This window comes from Rhipicephalus microplus, chromosome 6 (assembly GCF_043290135.1).
Source record: "Rhipicephalus microplus isolate Deutch F79 chromosome 6, USDA_Rmic, whole genome shotgun sequence".
In the NCBI taxonomy this organism is placed as follows: Eukaryota; Metazoa; Arthropoda; class Arachnida; order Ixodida; family Ixodidae; genus Rhipicephalus; species Rhipicephalus microplus.
The window spans coordinates 146,650,899-146,678,415 of record NC_134705.1 but is presented as its reverse complement, the minus strand read 5'-3'; the positions used below and the strand labels follow the sequence as shown (position 1 = coordinate 146,678,415).

General features: G+C 44.0%; 1 protein-coding gene and 1 long non-coding RNA gene across 2 annotated transcripts; both read left to right on the top strand.

Moving 5' to 3' along the window:
- The first annotated feature begins 306 nt into the window (after positions 1-306).
- LOC119167265 (RNA polymerase III subunit RpIII128) lies at positions 307-19,074 on the top strand. The gene is made up of 7 exons (XM_037418719.2): positions 307-1,148; positions 4,947-5,678; positions 5,994-7,235; positions 11,344-11,688; positions 13,484-13,807; positions 15,844-16,049; positions 17,994-19,074. Exons 1-6 carry the CDS (start codon positions 540-542, stop codon positions 16,042-16,044), a joined length of 3,453 nt encoding a protein of 1,150 aa, XP_037274616.2. The 5' UTR covers positions 307-539; the 3' UTR covers positions 16,045-16,049; positions 17,994-19,074.
- A 4,783-nt stretch (positions 19,075-23,857) lies between these two features.
- On the top strand, positions 23,858-26,935 carry LOC142765597 (uncharacterized). Its single transcript, XR_012884327.1, has 2 exons — positions 23,858-24,113; positions 24,229-26,935. It is a non-coding gene; the product is annotated as an uncharacterized LOC142765597 (long non-coding RNA).
- The last annotated feature ends 582 nt before the right edge of the window (positions 26,936-27,517 follow it).

The window sequence follows — 27,517 nt, the reverse complement described above, 5'->3', positions numbered from 1 at the left end:
CACGGATTTGTCCCCCTTTTCTTTATAGATCATGCAGGTTTGCAAAAGACATTGCCATCTACAGTCAAAAGCTAGCAACTACAGCATGCTTCCTTTTTACAGTGTAGTTTCCGCAACTTGTAAACCTCTCTTTATATTTTACAGTATTTTATAGCTAACACTGGTATATTAGAATAATTATTATAGTACATTATAAAACGAGGCCAAGACCACTGACTTCTGCCACTTGCCCGCTGTACTTGGCCGAAACCTAACAATGGTACTAGTTAAAAAGCCGAAAACCGGCCAAGTCAAAGTCAATCTGAATCCACCACATCGATTCTCATCGCGGAGGAGACCTTTTTCCTTCCTCCGTGAATCTCATGGCTTTTTACAGTGCAGAGATCGTGCCGCAATGTGCGGCATGTGTTTCGTTGTATGCCGCAATTCCTGCACACCGTGGTGGCGTTCAACGCTTCCGTAATGAATTGTACGCACAACGATCCAATGCTTTTTAAGCAGCCTTCTAGAGAGACCACGTGGTGACGGCGTAAACAAAAATGGCTTGGCTCTTCGGAAGCGGCGAGCAAGAGTTGTCGCGTGACAAGCTCAACGAGCCGATCAGCGATATCTCCGAGAAATGGAAGCTGCTGCCTGCTTTCCTCAAGATCAACGGGTTGGTGCGGCACCACATCGACTCTTTCAACCACTTCATCAACGTAGAGCTCAAGAATATCATGCGCGCCAACGAGCGCGTCACGAGCGATGCGGACCCGAACTTCTACCTAAAGTACCTGGACATTCGCGTAGGTGAGCCCAACATCGAGGAAGACTTCACTGTGGGACGTCGTACGACGCCCCACGAGTGTCGGCTGAGAGACATTACGTACTCGGCGCCGATCGTGGTCGACATCGAGTACACCCGGGGCCAGGAGCGCGTGCAGCGAACAGATTTCCCCATCGGCCGCATGCCCATAATGCTGCGTAGCGCAAACTGCGTGCTGGCAAACAAGACGCACTTCGAGATGTCCAAGCTGAACGAGTGCCCGTATGATCCCGGCGGCTACTTCGTGGTGAACGGCGTCGAGCGCGTCATACTGATGCAGGAGCAGCTCTCCAAGAACCGCATGATCGTCGAGGAGGACCGTAAGAGCGGAATCATGTGCCAGGTGGGTGCGCCAAGCAGCTGGACCGAAAGAGCAGGGCACTGTCACGACGTCCAAACGCAAATGTGGTGTGAACCGTCCCGACTATGCGGTATTCGCATTGATGATGAAGATTATGATTTGTTGCTGTTTCCTTCTAACGGGAGGTTGTACTTATAGCTGTAATGATACCCTAAGACAGACATGTGGAAAAAAAGAAGAAAAAAGCAGACGTAAAGAGAAAAAAAAAAACTATCCCAATGGACGTGATCAGCAAGGCCCAGCAAGGGGCCACATAGGGGATAGAGATAAAAATGCCTCGAGAAAGATTAAAAAACGCAGTGCTTTTACTAAGGTAGTGCGAGCCCTGCCAACAGTGGCGTAACTAGGGGGGGGCAAGGGGGTACAAGTGCCCCGGGCGCCACTAGGGAGGGGGCGCCAAGCCGAGTCCTCGGGTTGGCGCCCCCTGGAAAGGTTGTCAATGTTTTTTTCCGTAAAACCGCCTGGAAGGGGGGAGGGGCGAGGTTGTAATGTACGACTGGAAGTGGGGATGGTGGTGAAGGAAAGGGTTGCCGCAATGGCTTTTGCATCGGGAAAAGGATCCTCTATTTTCATTTTGCTGCGCTACCTCCGTGCCTTCCCATGACCCTCGGCTAAGCTTTGTTTTGTGCTCCGCAGCACTGGGTTAGATGAGTTTCAGCGAACCCCACCAGCCTCCCAAACCACTTACTGAAAGCTTCCCTGAAACCAACCACGTACGTAAACAAAATAAAATAAAAAAGTTCGAATGCACCTTTTTTGAGTAAGAACAGAAAACTCCAACGAAATAGCCGATCGTCCAACGACTAATCGTCCACGCAGCGGCGGAAGGAAGGGCGAATATAATCCGTGACCTCGGCACCAAAGGCTAAACAAAGGCGTTTATTCGCAGAGTTCTCTGGAGGAAAGACGGAGAAAGCGTGACACGACGGCGACGTTTGTTGATTCCCTGCATCGCGGGCGCCAGCAAAGCAATAGAAGGGCGGGGGTCAACGTTTCCCACATGCCATCCACCGCCATGGGCAGGTTCATCCTTTGGCCCAAAGAACACGCACCTGCGAAAAAAGCGCAGAGCGTAGTGTACCCGACAGCATGTGCCGACTGCCCCGCTTCGTACGTTGGAGAAACCAAGAACTTCCCTGAAAGAATGCGGCCGCACAAGGATGACCTCCATCAATGGAACAGCGAACGGAGCGAAACGGCAGAACACTCCGACCAGTTTAACCCCCATACCAGACCCGAGGGCGCGGTGTCTAGCTGGTTGCTTTGTTTTGTACTCACCCTGCATTCCTTGGGATGCACAAATAGCGCGAAAGCTTAGGTACGAGAAACTTGGGCCTGGGAAGCGCCCGTGCCGTCAAGATTTTTGCAGTGTGGACTGGAAGAGAACAATGACGGGTAAGGGACTTCCGGAAGTTTGAATAAAAAAAGAAAAATACTATACAAAAACGCGGGCGTAGCTCATCGAAATCAGAACTGGTGGCCCTTGGCCTCCGAAATGGCCCGCCGCGCGCCAGTAGGCAATCGCGGAAGCCTACATTAGCGCTAATAATAATAATAATATAATAATAATAATAATATTATTTAATATTATTATTATTATTATTATTAATATTATTAATATTATTATTATTATTATAATTAATATTATTATTATTATTATTATATAATAATAATAATAATAATAATAATAATAATAACAAACATTATCACGGGCATAATGAGGGGCGCGGAAATATATTTGCCCTGGGCGCCGTCCTATCTAGTTACGCCACTGCCTGCCAACACCTGCCGTGCAGGCAGATAGCTTTTGTTAACTTTTCTCACAATCGAGTCAAAATATTCAACATACGGGCACCTTGCCTCGGTGTGCAAACCAGGCTCTCAGTAAAAATATTGTCACCTTCTTTCTCGTGAAATATGTCAATGTAAAATGCATGGGGATTTGACGTGTTGTAATCTGTTGGCAAGTCAGTTTACTTCACTACGGTTGATTTTATGCCATCTTATGAAGCGGAGAAGAGATAAAAAGAAAGCACAAACTGGACTCCTGCGAATGGAAAATCTCACGAGTGCACGTGCTACGTCTAAACGCTTTACTGCAATATTTATGTTCTGAGCAGGAATGTGGGCAGAAATGTTTTCTAGAGTGAAGGGGGAGGATGACCTCCATGATTTCGGGGGAAGGGGGCGCCTGAAAATGACCCCATGGCATAAAAAAATACGAGGGGAGGGGGGGCACGAGCTCTGTGTGCCACGCCCTGGCTATGACACAGGTTATAAGCATCATTCAGCAATCAGCTGTACAATGTTACGAAGTCATCTTGGTCGAATGTGTTGTACTATCAATATAAGGATAAGCCTATATGTTAGTTTCTCCTGAGCGCTTCGCAATTTCAGCCACCCGCCCCACTCTTTTGTCAATAAACACGTAACTTTCTAACAACACTGCAAAAACTTCCCGACATTACTGCTGACACCAGCGAAAAATTTGTCTCACGAGGTTTGTGCTCATGATGAATCTAATGAGTCCTAGCAGTGTAGTCGCGGTTGATGTCATTCAATTTTAAAAACTCTTTCAACTGTCGAGAGATAACGGAATTCCTTCCCACATTACAGTTAGAAGCAAGTTTTTTTTGCGAGTGACAAAGCATCGTGTATGACACAGATGGTGCGTTTCTACCCCTTCCCTTTTTGTAAACTGCCCTTTCAAGGCAGCAAGTGCCCGAGCTGGGTTGCACTACATGAAATAATGCAGCTACTTTTTAATTGGCAGAGAGCGGCATGGCAGCCACAGACGGTGTGTATTGTCGCAACATTTATCCATGGGAAACTGACGTGACGTCTGGGGACACAAGCAGGTTAGTGTAGCGGAGAATGAAAAGGCACTTGATGCTCACAAATTATTTTGTCTTGTTTGAGCTTACACACCATATTGCACGGACCGGCTCTGGGCACTGGCTGAAAGTTCAGTTCTAAATTTATTAGATGAGTTTAACAATGTTGAATGATACAGACCAAATAAATGTGATTACTGCATAATAGCTGAGGCTGCTTTTTCGACCGCGCTCCATCATATGAATGGTTGGTTTAAACATTTGTTCGCATTATCCCTTGATTTTGTGTGCAATTGTAATCCTTTTTAAAATGGCACTCAATGCCGCATAATGAAAGCAGCCTGGAATCGTTACGTTTGTCAAAAAAATTCCTACACTATGCTTCTGCGCCATCTCACTTGATCACTATCCTCCTCCACACCACCATGTTTGTATAATTCGTACGCCAGCTATAGGCTGTGGACAGTGCGAATAGGCCTGCTATCCTCACTAGGACTACGTGCAGATGTACCGGTAGTAGTTGGCAAGGTAGTGGGCTCAGGGGACTGACGCACTATGCACTGCGCTCGGGGTCGCTAGAGGGTCACTTCTGATTGCAGGTTTCTGTTACATTTCTGGAAACCCATTCAGCATGTAAAGAGAGCTCGTTATATCATTAGTCAAGTAAACTTGTCATCAATTCTTTCAGGATGCTATGAAAGTATTTTCTTTAGTCTGTTTTAATTGTTGGTTTGCCAAAGATAAATTTAGTAATACACCTCTTTCCGCTTTGCATGGACGATATAAATAAACCATCTCATTACAAAGTAAATCTAAAATACCCTCTTTTTCTTGTTTTCTGTTTAGGTCATTGTGTCGCTTAAAATGAAAATTGGTCTTTCAAGAAAGGCGTTTGCACATCCTATGGAGCTTGCATCTCAGTCGTTTTTCCTCTTGACCTTCGTAGGTGACGAGTTCCACACATGAGCGCAAAAGTCGCACTGTGGTCGGAGTCAAGCACGGTCGCTACGTCCTCAAGCACAACTGCTACACGGAGGACATTCCTATCATCATCGTGTTCAAGGCCATGGGCCTGGAGTGCGATCAGCTCATTGTGCAGATGATTGGCACCTCTGATGCTGTTCAGTCGGCCATAGCCCCATCACTAGAGGAGTGCCATCGTGCTGAGGTGTTCACACAGACACAAGCCCTTCAGTATCTTGGCAGCAAGCTCAAACACCGACGAATGTTCTTCGCTGGAGGGACTGGTGGAGGCGGCGGTCAGCGCAAGTCCGTCGTCGATGACGCTAGGGACATCCTCGCTACCACGGTGCTGGCACACGTTCCAGTGGAAGACTTTAACTTCCGCATCAAGTGCTTCTACCTTGCCATCATGGTGAGGAGAGTTATCGATGCCCATTCCAACAAGGCGTTGCTCGACGACCGCGACTATTACGGCAACAAGAGGCTCGAGCTTGCCGGTTCACTGCTGTCACTCCTTTTTGAAGACCTCTTCAAGCGTTTCAATTCGGAGCTCAAGATGGTTGCTGACAAGCACATCCCCAAGGTGCGGGCAACGCAGTTTGACGTGATAACTTACATCCGGCAGGACTTGATCACGCATGGACTGTGCATGTCCATTTCAACTGGAAACTGGACTGTCAAGCGGTTCAAGATGGAACGCGTTGGCGTCACTCAGGTATGAGCAGTAATTCTTATAGCATGATAGTGCTAACATGATGAATTAGCTCTTATTTAGAAGGCTTTTTTCTTTATAAAGATACAGCAACACAATTTTAAATTCTGATTCATTGTGTCACATTCTGCTAGTATTGAGGTGCTTGTCCATATCACTGTAAAGTAAGTTAGGATTACCCAGTAACCCTTCCTTTCTGTCTCCTTCAGGGTACCATTTGTCAACTTTATTTGGGCAACTTAGTGGCCTCCTGCAATAGGTGGATGTATTTTTTAACATACGTGACAAATACACTTTTTCATGTGCCACCCTATGCAGGTGCTTACAAGACTCTCCTACATCTCAGCTCTTGGCATGATGACAAGGGTCAACAGCCAGTTTGAGAAAACTCGAAAAGTGTCTGGTCCTCGTTCACTTCAGCCGTCACAGTTTGGCATGCTCTGCCCCAGTGACACTCCCGAAGGCGAGGCCTGTGGTCTGGTCAAGAACCTTGCACTCATGACCCACATCACCACTGACATAGATGAGGCCTTCATAGCGCGGATGTTGCGAAACCTTGGTGTAGAAGACTTGCAACTCCTAAACGGTGAAGAGCTCTCTGACCCATCAGTGTACCTAGTGTTTCTCAATGGCAACATACAGGGTGTCATCCAAGACCATGTGCGTCTTCTGAAGACACTCCGCCTGCTTCGTAGATCAGGCTACCTGTCGGAGTTTATCTCCCTCCACACTAGCCACTTGCAGCGTTGTGTGTACGTCTCAGCTGATGGTGGCCGCATGTGCCGACCATACATCATCGTCGAGAAGGGGCGCCCCAAGTTAACCAATACTCACATCGAAGATCTCACCAGGGGTTTTCTGTTCTTCAACGACCTCGTTCGCAGGGGCATCGTTGAGTTCCTCGATGTCAACGAGGAGAATGACAGCCACATTGCGCTCCGTGAGCAGGACATAACCTCGCAGACGACGCACCTCGAGATCGAAGCCTTCAGTCTACTTGGAGTTTGCGCGGGTATCATTCCGTACCCACACCACAACCAGTCTCCACGAAACACGTACCAGTGTGCCATGGGAAAGCAGGCGATGGGTACTATCGGCCTCAACCAACGGAACAGGATGGACTCCCTAATGTACCTCCTGGTCTACCCGCATCGGCCAATGGTCAAAACGAAGACCATCGAACTGATCAACTTCGAAGACCTGCCAGCCGGCCAAAATGCAATCGTGGCTGTGGTGAGCTACAGCGGATACGATATCGAGGACGCCATCGTTATGAACCGGTCGTCAATTGACCGTGGCTTTGGGCGTTGTCAGGTGTACAGGACGCAGAAGTGCGTCATTAAGAAGTACGCCAACCAGACCAGCGACAAGATCATGGGACCGCTCGTAGACAGTACCAACATGATGCCGGTGTGGAAGCATGAGGCCCTGGATGCCGATGGTATTGCGCGCCCTGGTTCCCGAGTCGAGAATCGCCAGGTTTTAATTAACAAGTGGGTTCCGGCAGCCACTGCCAGTGTACCCCAGCCTGGTGAGCCAACGCAAGCGGAGCACAAAGAGGTTCGTCATTCTTGGGTGCATTTCATTCAAGCAATTTTTTTAATGTGTGGCTATTTTTATTGCCTTGTTTTGTAGTTCCTAGTGAGTAGTTTTACTTAACTACAGATAGGTGCTGATACAAAACATCACATGCTCTAACAAAGTCAAGGGCTGCATAGCCCTCTGCATCTCCTGCCACCTTGTACTCTTTTGAAGACTGGCATGAATGGCTTTTCTCAGATTTCACTTGGCCACAACACCATTTACACCACTGGATACATACAGGTGCATTGTGTACGAAACGTATTGACTCGTGTACAGTGAAACTACTGTGAAGAAGTTCATTACCAGGACGTAGAGGCATCTGGGCCACTGCTGCGGATGAGCTGGTAAATGGCTCAACTTTCTGCTGAATCAACAAGTGAAACAAAATGAACATAATTTTGCTCGATGCATCAAATTTACACACAGCCATGCTTATCAATTATTTAATAAACAGTAGCTTTCTCAGTGTAGTATCTTGTTTCTTAGTTCTTGGTTACCTGAATATTTGCTGTCAATTGTGTCTGCTCAATGTTTTTAGCACGAGTGCCCAAAACTATAGCTAAGCAGTGTGACAAAAGTGTGATTACCAGGCTTAAAGGTATCTCAGAATTAGGCAAGACTTCAGTGCATTTTTCTTTAAATATGTATTCTTTTTTGAAAACAAAGCAGAATTAGCAAATTTGTGGTTTGTGTCAGTCACACTGTGAAAAGACAGTCTAATGTTCTATGTACCTCGGTCTTGATGAAATCAATTTATTCAATTGGAACACATTCTTTCTTGGCAATCTATGCAGGTTTTTGTAGCCTTAATCCACAGTTAGGCGTATGGTGTTCCTTTTCATGAAGAAGTATTGTGCGTGTGTTTCCGTAACACTGAAATGGCAGAACACCGACAAATAGAAATTACCCTTTTCTACGCATTGATCTTGCTTGCAAGACCTTTGCTATCCAAGTGATGTGCCACAAAACTTGTGCCCAGTTTCAGCTACGTTGATAACTCTTCCAAATGTCTCCAGTGTGAAGGAAACTATACTCCTACTAAACAAGTGTTCATCATTGTTTTTTATCGGGAATGGGCAATCGTTATAATGATTTTCTGTAGCACTGCATGCAAAGCAACGGTAATTTAAGCAAACAAAAAGAGTTGGAACCGTTATGCTCTGTGAAGATAGGTGACCAACAGGGCCGACTTGCACGGTCCGGTCTCTGCCCTCGCCAGCCTTTTTCATGAACGTGCTCCTTCGCGGAAGTTCTTACAACGCGCATTCAACCCATATTTGCCAGGCACGCCCATTCAATGCAGTGTCTATACTCGGCGACGGCTTATCTTAGCAGTGGTTCGATGGCTACGGTGGCGGGTCATCCGTGCATTTGTGTTACTAGGCAAGTCGTCCGGCAGCTTGCAGCCGATTTCAGTTTTAGTTTCGGTTTTCCTTGCTCATAGTGCTAGCGCATTGAGAATCTTATGTACATGCAAAGTGGGAACAGGAGGGTGCTCTCCTGATCATCATGCACTGGCGCTAGGCTTGTGTGAATGTTCGAAATGCATCTAATATTCGAACGAGCATTACAATATTCGACTTCGCTTCGACTCCAATTTAAATTGTTGGAAATTTTGAAGTGCTCGCATTAAACAAATAAAAACAATTTTTTTTCTTGTAAAGGTGGTTTCACTGCAGTGGAGGTGTGCGAAACAGTGAAAGCATCTTTAAAGGGGAAGTTCGCACTGCCGTGTAGCCCTACTTGAAGGTTAAATGAACATCATGCTTGACTTTGATTCGTCATTTTTAAAAGTTTAAAAGCTTGTTACATTGCTTTACATGCTCTAAGTATAGTAAATTTTAAAGTGAACAAATTTTGCTGGTTACAGCTTGCATTCTACAGGAAGTCAAATCCTGCTACTATTCAAAGTTGTTTTATATTTATTGGAACCAAAAAACTGGCGTTTGCACACGCCTTGTCTTAGTTTTTTTAAAATGCTGTGCAGGTTAGTAAGGTCATAACAGATATGCCAATTTTTTTTTATAATATATGATATATACTTCTCAAATTAAATTCAAAATTATTTGACCAAAATCACTATGTTGTTCGAATTCGCTTTGAACTAAAAATTCACTATTTGCACAAGCCTAATTGTCACACCTAATTAGTGTACTACATTACTCAGAAAATTTCCCACTTTTCAGAAGATTTTCGTGGCAATTTACAGCCTTTATTACATTGATGCTTATGTGCCGTGTGTTTGTGTTCAGTCAGCAAATATTGTGCGTGGTGCATACCTTAGCCCAATATATGTGGGCACGCGCCGCATGCGATCAATTGCCAATGTTTACAGTGTTCAATTTTTGGTACAGTCGCAATACACAGCCGTTTGTAGCACTGTACAATAGCTCTGGAAGCTGTGCAAGATGACAAGTGTCGCCAAACACAACCAACAGCCGAAAGATGCAAGCACCATGATACCGCTGAATTGAAAAATTTTAAGAAAGCTAACAAATTCGAAAGCAACTAATAGAAATTCTTTTATCTGGTCGTGCTGGTCGCACACTCAGTTGAGGTGTTGGTCAGGCACCTTCACAGAGTGTGATATGCGCCAGATTTTTTCCATATCTGTACGTGTAGTATACGTGTAGCATGTAAAAAACAAGGTACTGTTCAACATACCGACTTTTATTGGTAAAAAAATATTAATTCATTTAAACAGGCATATTATTGCATCACAGTCATATGTTATTTAAGAGAGCACAGAAGCTCAAGGCAAGGAAACATATTTTTAATTTATCTGAGCCTACATATATTAACAAGTGCACGAACCGAAAACTTGGAGAAGTTAGGAGAACACAATAACTTACCTAAAAAAACGCAAGAGCTTTGCTGCTACTGCGTGCTCCTTTGTGAGAATGTTTGGAGGTACTTTCAACACCAAGCAATCATGCATTCTCTTATGAGGGACAGGAAATTCCATTATATCTTGTGAAAAGAGAACCCCAATTTCAGCATTCCTTTGCACCATATAAGTGCTGATGTTATGCATATCCATGTCAGCATAGCTGATTATGTTGCTGCTGAGTTTCCTCGCAGAAAGCATTTCATTGCGCATGAAATAATCTTCGCACTTTGCCTTTGAAATGCTGTCAGTGAAAACTTGTTCTAGTGCCGAAGCCTCATTTTGACAATCATACCTTTGTCAGCATTGCCCAAGAATATCAGTTTTTTGCACTTTGGGCAAGCGATTGAGACCCACAAAGCTTCAACCTTCCTTCGGACCACCTTTCACTCACTCTGGAAAGCTCGGCGACAGTCCGGTACACAGCACTCACCGACATTTCAGGCTGGCAGCACTTTACCTCAGTGGAGATGTTGCAGATAACTTGCTTTATGAGTTTTGGCAGCCTCTTTCTGTCACATTTCGGGTATATCTTTCTTGGCGAATGAAACGGCGAGTCGGGGACCATAACGGTTCCACCAGCATCGGAAACGCCACGTTTACTGCGAGAGCAGGCATGGGGGGAAATTCGGAACTGTCCAAGAAGCGAAAAAATATTATTTGTATAATGTAGAAAGTTTTACTTATGTGAGCTAGGTAACTCTGAAAATAGGAAAATAATGAAGACATATTTCGTTGTGAATGCAGGCGAGGGTTTCAGTTCTGTAGCTTCCACAGAGCTGTCAAGAAAAATTGTCACCGAGTATGGACTCGTCTGAAGTGGTGAAGCACTTGCAAAACTTGCACTGAAGCTTTCTGTAGCTCACGTGGTGTAGCACTGCCGCTGGGATCGGCCCATTTTGACTGATCGATCATGTGGATTGATTGTCATGTTGCATTATCAATGACATCACAAATGTTGGTCATCTGCGACTTCATCAATCGGTCATGGATGGTAATGTGTTTGAATAGGTTTGTGCGATTTAGATGAAAATAGGAGACACAGAACACAGACGACGGCTGTCACAGTCAAAGCGCTCTTGGTAATGACTTTTTTTTTTGTGCATGAGTCTGAGATGGACGTCACAAATTCAGGGAGGCATGCAAGTTACAGCTTAACTGTAAAAGATTTCTGAAACGTTATTTGCGTCAATGCAGGTTCCTGTTACATACAAAGGCCTGGAACCAGTGTATGCGGAGAAAGTGCTGATCACATCCAACACAGAGGAGTCGTTCCTGATGAAGCTGCTGCTGCGGCAGACACGTCGCCCTGAGATAGGTGACAAGTTCAGCAGTCGCCATGGCCAGAAAGGCGTGGTAGGCCTCATTGCGCAACAGGAGGACTTGCCATTCAACGATCAAGGCATATGTCCCGACCTTATCATGAACCCGCACGGCTTCCCTTCCCGTATGACGGTCGGCAAGCTCATCGAACTGCTGGCGGGAAAGGCGGGTGTCCTCCAGGGCAAGTTCCACTACGGCACAGCCTTCGGCGGATCTAAGGTAGGAGTGATATGTCTGCCCAGAGTTAGTGTCGTTAGATTGGTTGAGTCACTGCTCACGCCAGCAACGTACAGTGTCAATTTTCATGAACGGGAACACTGCGAACGTGTGAAACGGGTTCGATTAAAGGCTATAAACGAGAAGCTAAATTAGAAGTTAGCAGTGCTTGGTGAGCCTGGTCATGCCTAGTAGCACATCCTCCCAGGAACAAGCAATCGAGTGCATGACCCGTGACAATTGCCTGTTCCTGCCAGAATGTGCTACTAGGCGTGACCAGACCCACCGAGCCCTGCTAACTTTCTTAAAGAAAACCAATATGGCCTCGCATTTATAAACAGTTTTTTATATAACTATTCATTTGTGTATAAGTTTTTTGTTTTTTCGTTTCTCTTTTATCTTCCGTCCTGTCTTTCTTCCCTCTGTGTCCTCTTCCCAGATAACGAGGCAGGCGCTGTGCCCTTACAGTTGTCAGTCTATACCCTCCTTTTTTTGTCTGCGTCTTGTGTTTCCTGTGTATACAGGCTAAATAAGAATAATAATTGCACCGGCGGCTGCTTTCAACGTGTTCAAGTGGAAGCGAGAGCAACCACAGCCTCTATTCGCGTCATCTAGCGGCGAGCAAAACAACCATTCACTAGTGGTGTAGAATCAGCGGACAGATTGTAGCCCTCTCCCTCTTCAAGGCCATTACGCTAGAGACCAGGCTCAGCCTTTTGCGTAATCGCCTTGCACAGGTCCTGCGCTCGCGTGTTTCCTTTAACAAAAATTGGCACTGTACAGTGAAACCTCGTTACATTTCAATCGCACCTCTCAATAAACAGCCGGTGTGACATCTGATGTTTATTGTAAGCTCATAAACACATTATCTGAAAAAAGGAGTCTGGGAATAGCAATAAGCACCCGAAACAAACTCAATCGTATATTTTTTTGTGGGACATCAATTGCACTTCTGTAGGTTTCAACTACTTGGTGGAATCATCTCGTGCCAGTGCCTGGATGGTGTCATGGACAATAGGGAGCAATATACCTGCTACACGGCTTGCGAACTGCATTTCTTTGTTGATCTCGGCGAATTGGGATAATGGTGCACGAATGATATGGCCTCGAGGACGTAGCGTGGCGCCTCTTGTAAGTTGAGACGCCGCGAACCAGGGCCGTAATTATAGCTGGGAGTTGAGAGGTTCTGACACCCTTCAATAGTTTTTCATGGTTTGGCTTTTCGGTTGATACTGAAGTATCTACACGCCTTCAAATCGACCCGCTGTTGCCAAAGTGAGCCATTCTACACATAAACATCCCCCGAAAAACAAAAAAATTCCAGGGCACAGCCTTGCCATGAGCTTATTATGATATTAGTGTGGCTGCGAAGAACTGTGCATGCCTATAACAATTAGTCACATTTTAAAATGTTTATCCAGGTAATTTTTGTCACAACACACTACACCCCTTGTAAAACGATAGCCGCAAATGCAGTGTTGTTTCATTCTAATTCAGTTTGAGGATCTTGTGCATCTCGTAGTTACACATGGGCCATCAATAATTCAAGAGTAGTCACTAGTGCTTTTCAGAATTTTCAAGAATATTCACCATTATTTAGGTCGTAAAATGCATGTGAACAAAGATGCTATAAGTGTGAATTTGGCTACAACATTCAAGAGAGCTTCGATTCATTCATGTGTGTCTTGCTCTAAGCGGTAATTCCGGTAAATGATGAAGAAAAATATAACGTCAAATATGAGTGATATACGCCCGTCAATTATTGTCCGAATTTCTGTTTTCACATATATCCACGCAGGTGAAGGACGTGGGTGAGGAGCTGATTCAGCGTGGCTTCAACTACCTGGGCAAGGACTGCCTCACATCTGGCATAACGGGGGAGCTCCTGCAGGCGTACATCTACATGGGCCCCATCTACTACCAGAAGCTCAAGCACATGGTTATGGACAAGGTGCACGCCCGGGCACGGGGCCCTCGGGCAGTGCTCACTCGGCAGCCCACCGAGGGTCGGTCACGCGAGGGCGGACTGCGGCTGGGCGAGATGGAGCGAGACTGCCTCATTGGACATGGTGCCAGCATGCTGCTTCTAGAGAGACTAATGCTGTCCAGCGATGCCTGCGAAGTGCGTAACAGTGGCCATGTCTTCTAGATTAATAAGTTTTAAATGTCTCTCGCTAAATTAATACATTTATTGTCCAATTTTTTTAACTGGCTCATTAGGCTTGATAAATCGAACTTTGCCAATTCGAACTTACAGTTAACTTGAACTGGTGCCCCGGTCCAGGCACAGCCCTGTGTATTTCTATGGGCGAAACTGCCGATAATTTGAACGTGTCGGTATCCACAGCGGTTATTTCGAAGTGGGAGTCCCTGCTTTCTATTTCTCCTCACAGAAGTTGACCCACAGTGATCACAGTATGTTGCGAAATCAAACCAAACTAAATTTATGCCGTGCATTAAAAAAAAAGTAAAGAATTGCTTAAGGTCGTGATGCGTGCATGATATATTTGCTTTCCCCGTGCCATCCCTCCCTGTGTAGCGTCCACTGCTTTCGTCCGGACGAGAGGAGACTGCAATAACTCCACTCGTACTGGACTGATTCTAAAAAATTTCGTGGTGGTTAATTCCTGAGGCAATAACCTCCTTTAGTAAATTCATTCCGTAGCTGCACAAAAAAATGTTGCAGGGCCTCTTTAAGGTGCGAAATTTCAAGCGGAGAGTTGAATACTATCAAACCTTGATATAACTAATTATTAGTTATAATGAATTAAGGGGGCAGACTGGTCTTAGACATTTTTTGTTTATTTCTTCAGTGATCTTGACAAAACTGCACAGGGTTATACAGTTTTTTCTGCTGATTTCAAATATGTAATTAGTTTTCCTGTAACTCACTTTGTTGCTGAGATAACTTAAGTTGACTCCCTATTGTTTAAGGCCACCATAGAAAAAAAAGTGCTTAATTAAAAGTGATATTTAGGATATGCCAACATAGACTAATGACTATAGAGTGAAAGTATGGAAGAGGTTGTTGTTTTTAGACCTTTATTGGTTATTTTGCAGCAAAATGAACTATACATTTTCAAAAGCAGTTGGAATTGTGTTACTATTTTGATTAGTAATTAATTAAAAGGGCATGTGCTCTAAATTTTGCTCCCATACTTGCATTCTACACACATACAGGTTTCCACTGCAAATAGAAATATTGTTGTACCTGTCCTAGCTGCAGAGATATTGAGGCCTCAAAATTGAATAGTCACAAATTTACTTTTTTGAGAAAAATGGAAAAAACTGAAAACACACAGTTTCTTCAAAAAGCAACGATCATGGTGCGCATGTTTAGCAATCCTCACGAAGGCGCTCATAAATTGGTAGTAGAGCTTTAGACAAAGGTGCTGGCAAATTATAAAGAAGCCTCAAACTCGGTTCCCCATTTTTTTGCAGGTTCTGCATGTTAACAGCACCAAAAATCTGGACAGTTAAAATGACATTACAAAAAAATTACTACTTCTTGGTGCGTGAAAATTTGCAGAGAGATAGAAAAATACTTGCAGAAACCAAATATGTCAATTTTAAAAAATGAATATTTTTGTCACTTTTTGGTCCCAAAGAGCAGTCTGCCCCCTTAAGTGGAGAATAGCTTTGGCATAGATACAGTTTTAAGAATATTTGTTTATAACAAATTTTCAGATATAACGAAGTATTTTCGTGGCAGATGTGATTGTTATAAATGAGGCTTGAGTGTACATACCTTTATGGCAAAGACAATGCTTGACAGAAAACCACTGCTGCACACAGGGCTCCGCCGCAGTGGTCCAGTGGCTAAGGCACTCGGCTGCTGACCCGCAGGTCGCGGGATCGAATCCCGGCAGTGGCAGCTGTATTTCCGATGGAGGCAGAAATGTTGTAGGCCCGTGTGCTCAGATTTGGGTGCACCCTAAGGAACCCCAGGTGGTTGAAATTTCCGAAGCTCTCCGCTCTAATAATCATGAGGTAGTTTTGGGACGTTAAACCCCACATATCAATCTATGAATCACTGCTGCACATGCACATCAAAAACACTCAAAGGATTAATTCGGACTATTTTATAGTCGCTTTCAAATTCAAATTACTAAGGAGCTTTTTCTGGATTTAGTTCAACACCTCCCCCATCTTGTGCAGGTGGACGTCTGCCGAACGTGCGGCCTCCTGGCCTACTCGCACTGGTGCCACTACTGCCGCTCGTCGAGTGCCATCGCAACCCTGCGCATTCCGTACGCGTGCAAGCTGCTGTTCCAGGAGCTGATGTCCATGAACATCTTCCCACGGCTGGAGCTCACCAGCCACTGCAGTAGCCGGAGCTTTGCATCGACCAAGCATTGAGGATGGTGAGTGGCCATCCGAGAAGGATCTTGGTTTGAGCTAACACTCAAACTTCATTATAACAAAGTTGCATCTCACACAAAAGTAAGTTTGTTTTATCTGACAGTTCGTTACACACTCAAACATCATTTTAGCAAACTTGGATATAAGGAAAAGTTAGTTATAACAAAGTGAATGAAAGATAGTTTCACAATAGATATGCCCTGAAATGCCAAGCAAGCGCTCCCCCAACGGTGAAGAATAATTCGACCAGATTCGGGAGGAGGCGCTTCACTTGCTCGGCCCAGGACCGGTCAGTGGTGCTTATTTGACGCTTATTTCATATGTCCCAAAATGGGAGGGGGGCGCTTGCTGCACATTTTAGGGTAGTGTTAGGAATAAGCCTTTATAACGAATTTGTGGATATAACGAACTTATTTTCGTGTAAAATGCTATTTTGTAATAATTGAGCTGAGTGTAAAGGTATATTCTTAACACTGTATCTACGCTCGAACCTCGTTATGACATAATGAAGTATAATGAAATATTGGAAATAATGGATAACGAAATAAATGAAATTCCCCTTGAAAGCTCTATTGAGAACCATGCATTTTAAACCTCATTGTAACGAAGTAATATTGACCGGTATATGTATATAACGAACTAAATTAGTTTATCAAATAGTCTATCAAAAAAAAAAAACGACCGTAGTGTGTTAAGTATATTGTTTTCTGCGGAGTTTGACGCTCGTTCGGCGAGGCTCTTTGAAAACTTCCGCGCCAACTTTACAGCCACGCTCCGCGCGGCCGATAGAGCCGTGCTTTTCACACAGCCAGTGGAGAAGATTGAGGAAGCGTCAGGGGGACACATGACCGAGAAGTGACGCCGCGGTGCAAAGCGATTTCCCTCCCACGACGGCAACAACTGCGTCTCTGCTGCTACCATGGCTGCGACCCTCTGCACCAAGAAAAAATGACTCTCCGCGACAGCTTTCTTTTTTTATTCCTTTCCTTCCGCGCACGGCCTTGAAAGGAAAAGGGTCTCTACGTGCAGAAACAGAAAAGAGAGAAGCGTGGCACAGGCGCGTCGCAGATCGGCATTTGAAAGAGAGCAAACAATCCGCTACAGTCTTTTTTTGCCTTTTCTTCTTTTCCTTCTTCGCGCGCAGCGTTGAGAGGTGCCGCCCCGAGATTCGGCATGGTGCTGAGAGCATTTTCGGAGTGCCGTATATTCGAATTAACCGTCGCAATTGCTTGCGCGTTCAAATTACAGGGCGTTTTCTTCCATTGGAATACACATAGCTTTGATGGGACCTCAGCGTGAGTTCGAATTACCCGAAAGTTCGAATTAATGACATTCGACTGAGTTTATTTTCCATGGCTCGCGTGGTCGCGTAGCGGTGCATTGGGCCATGAGGCTGTTACCTTCTTTGCATGTTATAGGTGTGCGCCCATCTGAGCAGACATTGCCACAAACTGTTATAATCGATATAACGAAATAATGGATATAATGAAGTAATTATGGCTCCCCTCTAACTTTGTTATAACGAGGTATGAGTGTATTGGAAAACTCTATTTTTCATTTATTTCATTACTATAATCTATAATTTGTTATATCTGCTTTCGTTATTGTCAAAGTTTGAGTGTACTATTTCGTGTTGATTCAAGACTGAGGGTACTTTATGGCACAAGTTGGAACAGGGACAGAGAACACACAAACAACAGGATGGTACCCATCTTGATGTCTTGTGTTTTTTTTCTTTGCCCTCGTCGATTCGGGTCCAGAAGTTTTCATGGGTATGAAAGTGGCTCGTTCATTTAGGGCAACAACCCGCTAAGCTCAAATTGGGTTCCAAAGTCATAAAATGTGCGGCATTTGCCTACGTGCACTTTTGCGGTTAGCAGAACTAATTCGACACCAACTGACGGACTAAAGCAATGCCAAGTGACTAACTTTTCTGACTGTTGCAGGAGCCTGTCACGCAGCTGTGTGTTCACGGTTCAAGTGCTCGCGACTGGCCGTCTTCATACGACCAGCCGTCTTCGTGCGACTGGCCGTACCAAGCACTATTACTGGGCACTTACTCTCAGATGTGCTCTGCACATACTACTGATGCCTGCTTCCAGCTCAAGAAACTTTTGTACTGCCTTCGCCTCGAGATGGTTGCTCTTCCAGTGACGTAGGAAGTTGCAAGATGCTGCTATTCTTTTACACTTTCTCTGGCAAAATGTTCAATCTACGGCACAGGATTTGTAGAGGCTCATCTGACAATCACACGTGAGAACAGCAACCAAAAAATGCAGTGCTGCAAGTTATTTTGTCGTATGCTAGGTAAAGAACTGTGCGCAGCACGGAGGAGAGACACTGTTCCGACAGAATGGATGTAAAAAATGAGACTCGGGTTGGACAAGCTAATTAGCTTGCTTAGTGTGTGGCACATTGAATCCCACGCCAATAATTTGCAAAAATTGCTGCAAGCGCCACCACTAAACATGTCTTAAAGTTGTGACACCACCTAGCAATTACCGAATGTAGATGTTGACACAACTAATTAAAGTCATCGCACTCTTCAATTTTAAGATTTTAGCGACAATGAACGCAGATGTTGGTGTTCATTTTAGTAATTTTTTTGTGTTGAAAGCATTTCTTAATCGATTATAGGGTACCCCAACGGACGATTAAACCATGATACACTCTTCCGGAGCGCTTCCCTTTTTCCTATTGGCAGTTTTCTCCCTCTCGTACCGTTAGGCTATATTCCATCGCGGAGCATGTACAAGATTGCACCCCTGGTGAGACTTTTATCTGTTTTTGATCACTGCAATGTGGCTTTGCGTGTATGATAGCAATGTAGAGATTCGTGTGGCTATGATAACCATTGTGCGTGTGAGACAAGAATGGTGTGTGCAAGCCTGGTTTAGAGGTATTTACTTACGAATATTATTTTAAAATGATAGGCATTAGTTTACATGCCACAAGTGCGATAATTTTTTGTTATTTAGGCGTGACAAATGGACAATAAAGTGTGCCTGCTGTGCTTTATAAGTGCGAGCCTGTGGACTTTTCTTTTTTCGACTGTTCATTAGTTCATTTGTGTATCTCCATTAATGTCAGTCGACAAGCTGCTCAGGCTTATGACTCTGTGACCTTTGGAGGCAAGTGCTTGATATTAGCGTAGATGATATCAGTTTTTTATTAGCTTTTACTGGTTACGATACCCTAAACTTCGTTTCCTGCACAGTTGAACATTTTTCTGAAAGCACTGACGTAAAAGACAATCTGGTGTGACAGACACGAGTGTGCCTACACTGAAATCAGGGTTGACGAGAAAATGATAACGTCGTACCCTGCTTATAAGAGACCCCCTCATATAAAGGACAATAACTGCTTCCTGATGTGTCTCTTTTATAAAGGGGCTTCAACTGCAAACTAAGTGCCAGCTGCAGTGTTCAAAGGCTATGCATACTAAATGACCAATGCTGGGCATTTGCGAATATTCCACCGCATCCAATTTTTAAAGGAATTTCAAGAACTATTTCAAGAAATTCGCTTGGAACATGAAGTTAATATTTCTGAAATTTTGAAGTACTCAAATCTCTTTAAAACAGAAGTTCCATCTGACATTAAAATAATTCAGATATATCCAAAAATCCTTCATTATCTTTCTTATAACCGATAAGTCATTACGTATCAATGTTTGTCATATCGAGGTTTGATATATGAAACAAACAAGTAGGTGTGTAACCGGATTGTAAAGCTTGTTTCACTGCACCTTGCAGCCACTGTGTCATAATCCTGTGTGTTCAAGCCACGAAGGCACAGTTCAAGGTGAAGTGTGCATATCAGCTACGCCCCGTTTGATATCGTAAAGTTTAAGAGCATAATGTATGGGCTAATGTGGCATAAGTACAGGAACATTTATTGTGTAAGATATTTTAGTGGTTATAAGTTACTCGATGCTCTTGCTATTCATATGATGCCACAGTATTCCAATTTGCGTTAAAGCCTACTTTCTGTCGTAATCTGTTGTGGAGTAACAATAGACAGCTAGAAAAGCAAACAATATGAAAATACATCGTTAAAACATAGTGGTGCTCTTGCGAATTCTTGTGCACTTCGGCAAGAACTGGCTGTTGCACCAGTGACGACCATTTATTATTGTTACAAAATATAAAATGAGCACTCTTAACAACTAAAGGAAAGCTCAAAAACAAGAAAAGCGAGAATAAGTTGAAAGACACTTAAGCTTCACCTTTAATAGTGAAACACAATAGCTTTGCAACCGACGACAAAACCTGAGGGTCTGTAACATGGGCTCCTTAAAGCAAAAGTAGATTTGGTTGTACGTTAAAGAATGCCAGGAGGTAGTCGAAATTTCCAGAGCCCTCCACTAGGGCGTCTCTCGTAATCGTATGGTGGTTTTGGGGTGTTAAACTCCACATATTAATCAATTAAAGCAAAAGCGTCGGAGTGTGGCACTGTATTGCACTAATGTGCATCAGTGCAAATTTCCGCTAATTGCAGAGGTCGTTAAAAGCAGCAATGACATCAGTGCAAGGGCAACAAGTACTGGAGCGCACGCTCGCTCATTGCACTCGTATACAACCATAGGCCATCAAAGAATGCGGAGCCAACTTCGACTCTTACGACATATATTTCGCTCTTGGGGTTACTCTGACAGGTAAAAATTTTTCATAACCAAACTCACTCAGACTCAACCTCACCAAAATACACTCAAACCTTATCATAATGAAGTTGCATCTTGCACAAAAATACGTAAGTGCTTTATCCGAAAATTCGTTATAAAGGTATATTACTAACACTATATCTATAGCAATACTTCTTCATTTACTTTGTTATAACCTTAATTCGTTCTATCGGGGTTTGAGATTACTAACAGAGAGTCACTCAGACTAATACTCGTGGCTTGACCTCAGTCTGAGTGAGTGAGCCGACCTATGGATACACCTTTACAAGTCTATAGCCTTTCCTTTTGAAAAGATGATGCATACAGGCCCGCACCGATAGTCATGCACTCCAGACTGGCATCATGAACCAAATGGTGACCACGCCTTTAGAGAACATTTCCAAGCGCATGTGCAGGACTATTTTCGTAGTTGCGGAGGTGATCGGCTATCACACTTCCCATAATCCAGGTGCGGCTTCTCGGATCCTTAGTTATGAAAACAAAATTGACAACCACCTGTTTGCAGCACAAAGTCACGGGGAAGTCTGTACGGATATTTAGCAGCAAAGATGCTCTAGCTCTGCAGAAAATGTCGTCAATCAAGATTATCATCACGAACCAGCATGCGCTCTTCATTATCCTCATTTTCTGCTTTGTCTCGAGAACATGTGTGCCGATTTGTCCAGAATATAGAAGAAGCGCGAAGTGAAAGACAAATGTGAGAAGGAAGAGGACAAAGAGAGAAAGAAACAGAGATGGGAAGAAAGATATGAAGATACAAAATTCGGCAGATCCCACGTACCATGAGAATTTATGATATGCGAAGCATGCATCAAGAAGTTTCCGATGCGGCACATATGAAATGAGCATAGCATTACAGGTGAATGTGGTACTCGACAAACGCATGTAGAAATTTTACATGCATTCACATGTAAATGTGAGAATTGGTTTCATAGTCACGCAACGATACCACCACAACATGCACACCATCAGCACCAGCAGTGTTAGGCTGTAATGTTGTTCTTGTATGAAGTTAAGTTGGTTATGCGAGGCATAATGTTGAAGGGCATGCTGAGTTTTTTTCAACTTTTAAGCAAGTGCTACGAGGTGGATCAAGGTTAAGTTCAATAGTCGTGTACACATCGCAGGCTTACCAGAAATGTCTGCTACACTGCCGTGTACTGGCGACTACACTAGGTAACTTACGGTCTGACATGTCACCACTCGCGTTAGTGCACAGAAATGATCATAATCAAAACAAAGTGCTCTTTATGGTTTGATGCTGTGAATAACACATGTAGCTTTCGTTAGCATATTTCCCAGGGGTCAAGTAATGCTTAAAGTAACTTGTTGAATTATAGGAATACGAATGTAATGTTTATCAGACTGCTATTAACCTGGAGTAAACATTGGAACCACAATTGACGTTAACCCAGCATGACTTTTGTACGATGGGTCTAGGTATGGAATGTTTATTCCTTTGTTAGAAAATTTGATAGCCAACACTGCAACCACAATTGAACTTGCACTGACCCTACTCTGTGGGGGTGATGGCACCCCCTGCATAGTTGTTTGCGCCGCGTGGCGCACGTGTCTCGCGCAGGAGTCGTATTTCGGAGTCACAACTAAAGTGTACTAGAAGTGCTGAGTGGCGTGACAGTGCCTCGCCGCCTGATCCCTCCCGCGTTGCAATAGTACTGAAAGAGCCCCGCGCCGCGTGCAAGAGCTGCTATGCACTTCGGCTCCTTCATCGCGCTTTATTGATGCAGATTTCTTCGTACCTGCCCATCATTCATGTCTAGCACATGATGCCATAGCCCTTGAAGTATGACATGCCAATCTACCAAATTTGAGCTGCTTAGAAGCCCTTGTGAGAAATCGAAAATAATTCAGAAAGAGTGTGTCTTAGACCGATTTCTTCTCTCTTAGCTCTTTATTGGTTGGTAAGGCGTCTAGAATATTCAGAATAACTGAGCCGATTTATTGGAAGTTAGCTGTGCTCAGAAAGCTGCGAGATTAAAAAACAAATACTGTGTCACACACACACACAGAATCAGAAAGCCATAAGTATAATGGGGAGAGGAAGGTAATCTGAACCACCTACACCACGAAATGTTTTCGTAAATTAAATTTTCAGTGTATAATATAATATTTACACGCATTCACAGCGACTACCAATTGTCAAATTTAGGCGTTCTGCTGCACACACCCCTACCCCACTCAAAAAAAAAAAAAAAAAAAAGAAAGAAATCCTGGGTAGCCCTGCGCCAATGGTTTACAGTTGGTGAAGCTGAAATGCGCACTGTAGATTTCACGTCTTCGACAGTATGAGGTCTCAAAACTAGTAGTTCAAATCTAACGTAGTCGGACGAGAAATGCACCGCCTAAAAATAGTAGCAGTCCTAAGGGGCATTGCATGACTATAATGACTATATATATATATATATATATATATATATATATATATATATATATATATATATATATATATATATATATATATATATATATATATATATATATATATATTTCTCAAAACAAGATGCACAACTGTCTGTCTGCACTTTTGACACTTAGTAATAGAACTACGCTTATAATACAAAACATTGTCATACATTTTCTCGCTTGCAATGGCGTTACGCCAAAATAGAATATTTGGAAGGCAGCACAGTTTAAGCTGTCGATACAGAATGAAAACTGGTTACAATGAACTTAAGTAGATTAACAGATGGGCTATATATACAATTGGCACTTTTTAATATCTTTGTGTGTTGTTTTTAATAGGTTTTATATGTAATAAGCCTTTGAGAAAGCAATAATTATTATATTCCACAAAACTGACATGATAAAACAGAGTCGTCACCGATTAATGTTGTGGCAACATTACTTATACTCAGGTTTCTCGTGAAACAATCGAGCGCATGTAGGCTCATATGAGGAACACTGTGCTTTGGATATCATAGAGACTGCCGACAAAACAAGTGTATGATTTAATCACGGTTTTGATACTTCTCTTTGTAATTCCCCAGTAGCTACTTATGATGTAATGCAGCTCGAAGCGCTAATTGAGTAATAAGCTAGGCGGATCTGTGCAAATTGCTATTGACGTTTTTTTTTTTTTTGGGGGGGGGGGGGGGGGGGGGGGTCAGCAGGCTCTTGAAACAGTGAATGTATCGACGCAATTTTGGCGTGCCTGCATATTCACTTGTGCACCATGGCGCGTAGCAGGTGCGTCCACTGATTAAGGCTCAGAAATGCATTTAACCCGTTAGAAATGAGCAATTACATGCTTTCGCAGGCTCGGGCTCGGGCGCTCCCACTGGAGACGCTCCTGAGATCTTCAGTACCATGGAACTACAGCGCCACCGCTACTGTCACCCGCTGGAGAATCAGCCGAAATGCGGTACGGCCGCCTCGTTCACTCCACTGCCCCCTTCTAGTACATTGTATCACAACTATAGAGCGGTATGTGGCATTGTGCTTGCGAGCGTTGATCCCACTATCATCATCATGGTTAGGTCGGCAGCGCCGGCGGTGACTCCTGGTGGCAAGCCTTGGTGGGGCACAAGAGAGTTGAGTGAGAGTCTTTTTGGTGTGATCTCACATGTATCTCCGGTACACGGCACCGGGGGCCATCTGCCGGGGGCTCTTGTGGTGAGTCAAGTGTTTGCCGCCTTGTGTATGTTATGTTGTTGAGTGTATCGTGATATTGTGTAAGGTTGTTTTAGCATGTTGATCACAATTGATGTTATAATTATTCGGCTCACGATATTGTCGTTCAAAAGTAGGTAAATAAATGCATTTGGCTGGTTTGGTCCGACCGCGTCTGCTGTGTCTGTTCACTCCAAGAGCGTGGCGCTCGCCATATAGAGACCCCACACTCGCAGCCAAACGTGGAGCTCTTGGAGCATCGGACGACAGTGGTCGCATTTTGGTACAAGCTTTTGTTTGAGCCGGGGTAGAGTAGGTCTAAAGGGACTTGCGTTGCTAGCCTCGGTGGCGTGCTTTATTGAGAGCGAGGAGATCAGTTTTGGTAACGTTTTTCAACTTGTGGGCACATTGAGTTTTTTTTTTTTTCTGCTCGCAAGTGTTTTTTTGTTGTTGTTGTAATTGGTTTTAAAGAACCTTGTTCAGTTGTTACAAGAGCCATGCGGTCTGCATCGTGCGGTGAGCAATGCTTAGAGCACGTGGATTGTAGACCAAGCCCGAAGGAAGTGAGTATGGAAGCCTCGTGGGTGGTCCAATTTTCTCTAAAAAGGTTTTTCTATCTTTATGGGCTCAGGGAGCCAAGCGTCGCTCGTTGCTGTCTGGTCATGTGGCTCGGCACCGAGGCGTCGTGACACCATCCAGGATGGTGTACGCCGATCGCTCGGTAAGCTGCTGTTTGCGGTGAGCGATAGGGCCACCTTACAGAGAGGACGTTTTCTTGCGGCTGCCTCTTCTGCGCCTAGGCTAGGTGCTGGGTGGATGCCGTTTGTTGTCAAGGGACTCATTAGACCTAAGGCTTTGCACAGCCGCCTGTCGCACGTGGCACAACTACGTGGATCGTGGCGTTGAGGTGCTGCACTCTGCTCCCTCACTTATCTTGCAATGCACGAGTCAAGAAAAGTGATTTGTTTTATTTTAGCTGGGCGTCTCGGTCGCTGCCGATGTATTAGCTAGCAGTACTGACCATCGTACCATGTGGGCGAGGAGCTCGAAGCTCCCTTCCCTTTGCCCTACTGCATTGTTCTTTCGAGTGTTTTGAATGTACGCAGCAGGAGTGATTTAACCCGCGGCTGGCTGTCTTCTGCACATCGTCAGCCCTGCCGTCGAGCCAGACAGTGCAGCAGTGTCGACCGGCGGCGGTGTCGTGGTGCACGGACATTTTGTAGGGACATGTGTTGTCATGATTTGTTAGAGCTTGTGTAGTTGTTTTCTTTCATGCTGTTTTGTCGGGATATGGTTTGAATTAAGGTTAAAAAAAAGGAAGGTGATGACACCTTCTGTAAAGTTGTTTGCACCGCGTGGCGCACGTGTCTCGCACAAAAGTCGTATTGTGGGGTCACTATTGAGCAGTAGGTGGCGTTGTGTTCGGAGCTTTGATCACCACTATCATCACCATGATTAGGTCAGCAGCGCCAGCGGTGACCCCTGGCGGCAAGCCTTGGTGGGGCACGAGAGAGTTGAACGAGTGTCTTTTTGGCGCGGTCGGTTGTCTCTCGCATGGGTCCCCGGTGCACGGCACCGCGGGCCATCTGCCGGGGGCCCTTGTGGTGCGTCAAGTGTTTGCCGCCTTGTGTATGTTATGTTGTTGAGTGTATGATAATATTGTGTGAGGTTGTTTTAGCTTGTTGATCACAATTGATGTTAAAATTATTCGGCTGACGATATCATTGTTCTAAAGGTAGTTAAATAAATGTGTATGTGTTTGGTTGCTTCCGACCACGTCGGCTCTTTCCGTTCACTCCTAAAGCATAGCGCTCTTGCCACATAGAGACCCCACAACACCTGCATACTGTCTTCTTCCAGAGCAGATTTCAGACTAGGCATGGCTCCATGTTAAAATACCCGATTCCCACACACAAAGCTTGTGTTCAATTCCTGCCAAGCTTCTGCTTTTACAATACGATGAAAAATTGAATCCGTTATTTTGGAATGTCCTCTACGATGTGGGGAAATACACTTTGCCCTAAAATGAATAATAAGTACTTTGCATGATTGTTATTTGTTGATCGAGCAATCAAATACAATATAAACCTACCATATTAGGCACCACGTGACAATAAACTGCATAGCAGCAAGTTTATTCAGTTTTGATTACCCACTTGATTTAGTTACAAGTACTGCTGTCTCAATGGAAGAGACATAGCAAGAGTGGGTACATGAGTTAGTAAACAACAGTCATACAATGCATAGTAAAAGTATCACATCATGTGGTTCAGCAATTCTTCCACGAAATGTTCACGTGGTTTTTCTTGCAAGGAGTCATCTAGTCTGCTCCAAATGTCGACAACACTTAGGGGAAAAAATGCGTAAAAGACAAAATCGAAGTTTGAATGAAACTGTGGCCACGTACAATCTTATGTAGCAAAGTGCAGCACTTCTTTTTCAATATTTGATCTACTTGCATAAAACGCCCTGTATTTTTATTCCTTATGATTGCTTGATGGGGAACCTCTTTGCTATTTTACTTAGACACACTCGTGTTTCTTTTTAGGTCATTAAAGTCACGTATCAATATTATGAATAGCATTGATATCTTCCGACGCTTTGTGCCGCTAGCATATACGTCTTGAACGCTTCTGGGCAGTACACTTATCCCGAAGATATGTTAAAAGACTGCATGTTAGTGAATGTTACTGATGAAGTAGAATATATATAGCCATTACAGTTTCACATGTATGTATTCGCGATGCATAAAAAAATATATATACCCACAAGCATCCGGCATTGCAAAAATGGAAATTCATTTCTGAACAAGACAAGACTGCACCGCAGTATTTTCGCCATTGTGCGAATGCTCCTCATTGATGTTCCTCTAAGTAGATGGCGAAGGCTGGTCACTACCTGGTCAGCAAGCAGAGCAGCCACACCAGTCAGTAACAAGAGTGGCTAGCAAAAACCACTAGAATGCATATAAAAGGAGTTCTCGTGTCAAGAAGCCAGAACAATCCCAATAACTTGTTCCGGAATGAAGCTAATATTCATTCAAGAAGAAAAACTGAACTTTTGTGTTTTGAACAGATAAATCATTAAAATTAGGATTGGTCACAGCTCAGACATGTTTAAGTAAATATTTTTGTACACAGGGCTTTGCTGCTTCAG

Bases quoted from the DNA above. Each gene is read 5' to 3' on its own strand.
- LOC119167265 (XM_037418719.2), top strand. From the start codon at position 540: ATGGCTTGGCTCTTCGGAAGCGGCGAGCAAGAGTTGTCGCGTGACAAG. The intron at 5,679-5,993 runs GTATGAGCAGTA...CACCCTATGCAG, and splicing joins AACGCGTTGGCGTCACTCAG to GTGCTTACAAGACTCTCCTA. The intron at 11,689-13,483 runs GTAGGAGTGATA...ATATCCACGCAG, and splicing joins CAGCCTTCGGCGGATCTAAG to GTGAAGGACGTGGGTGAGGA.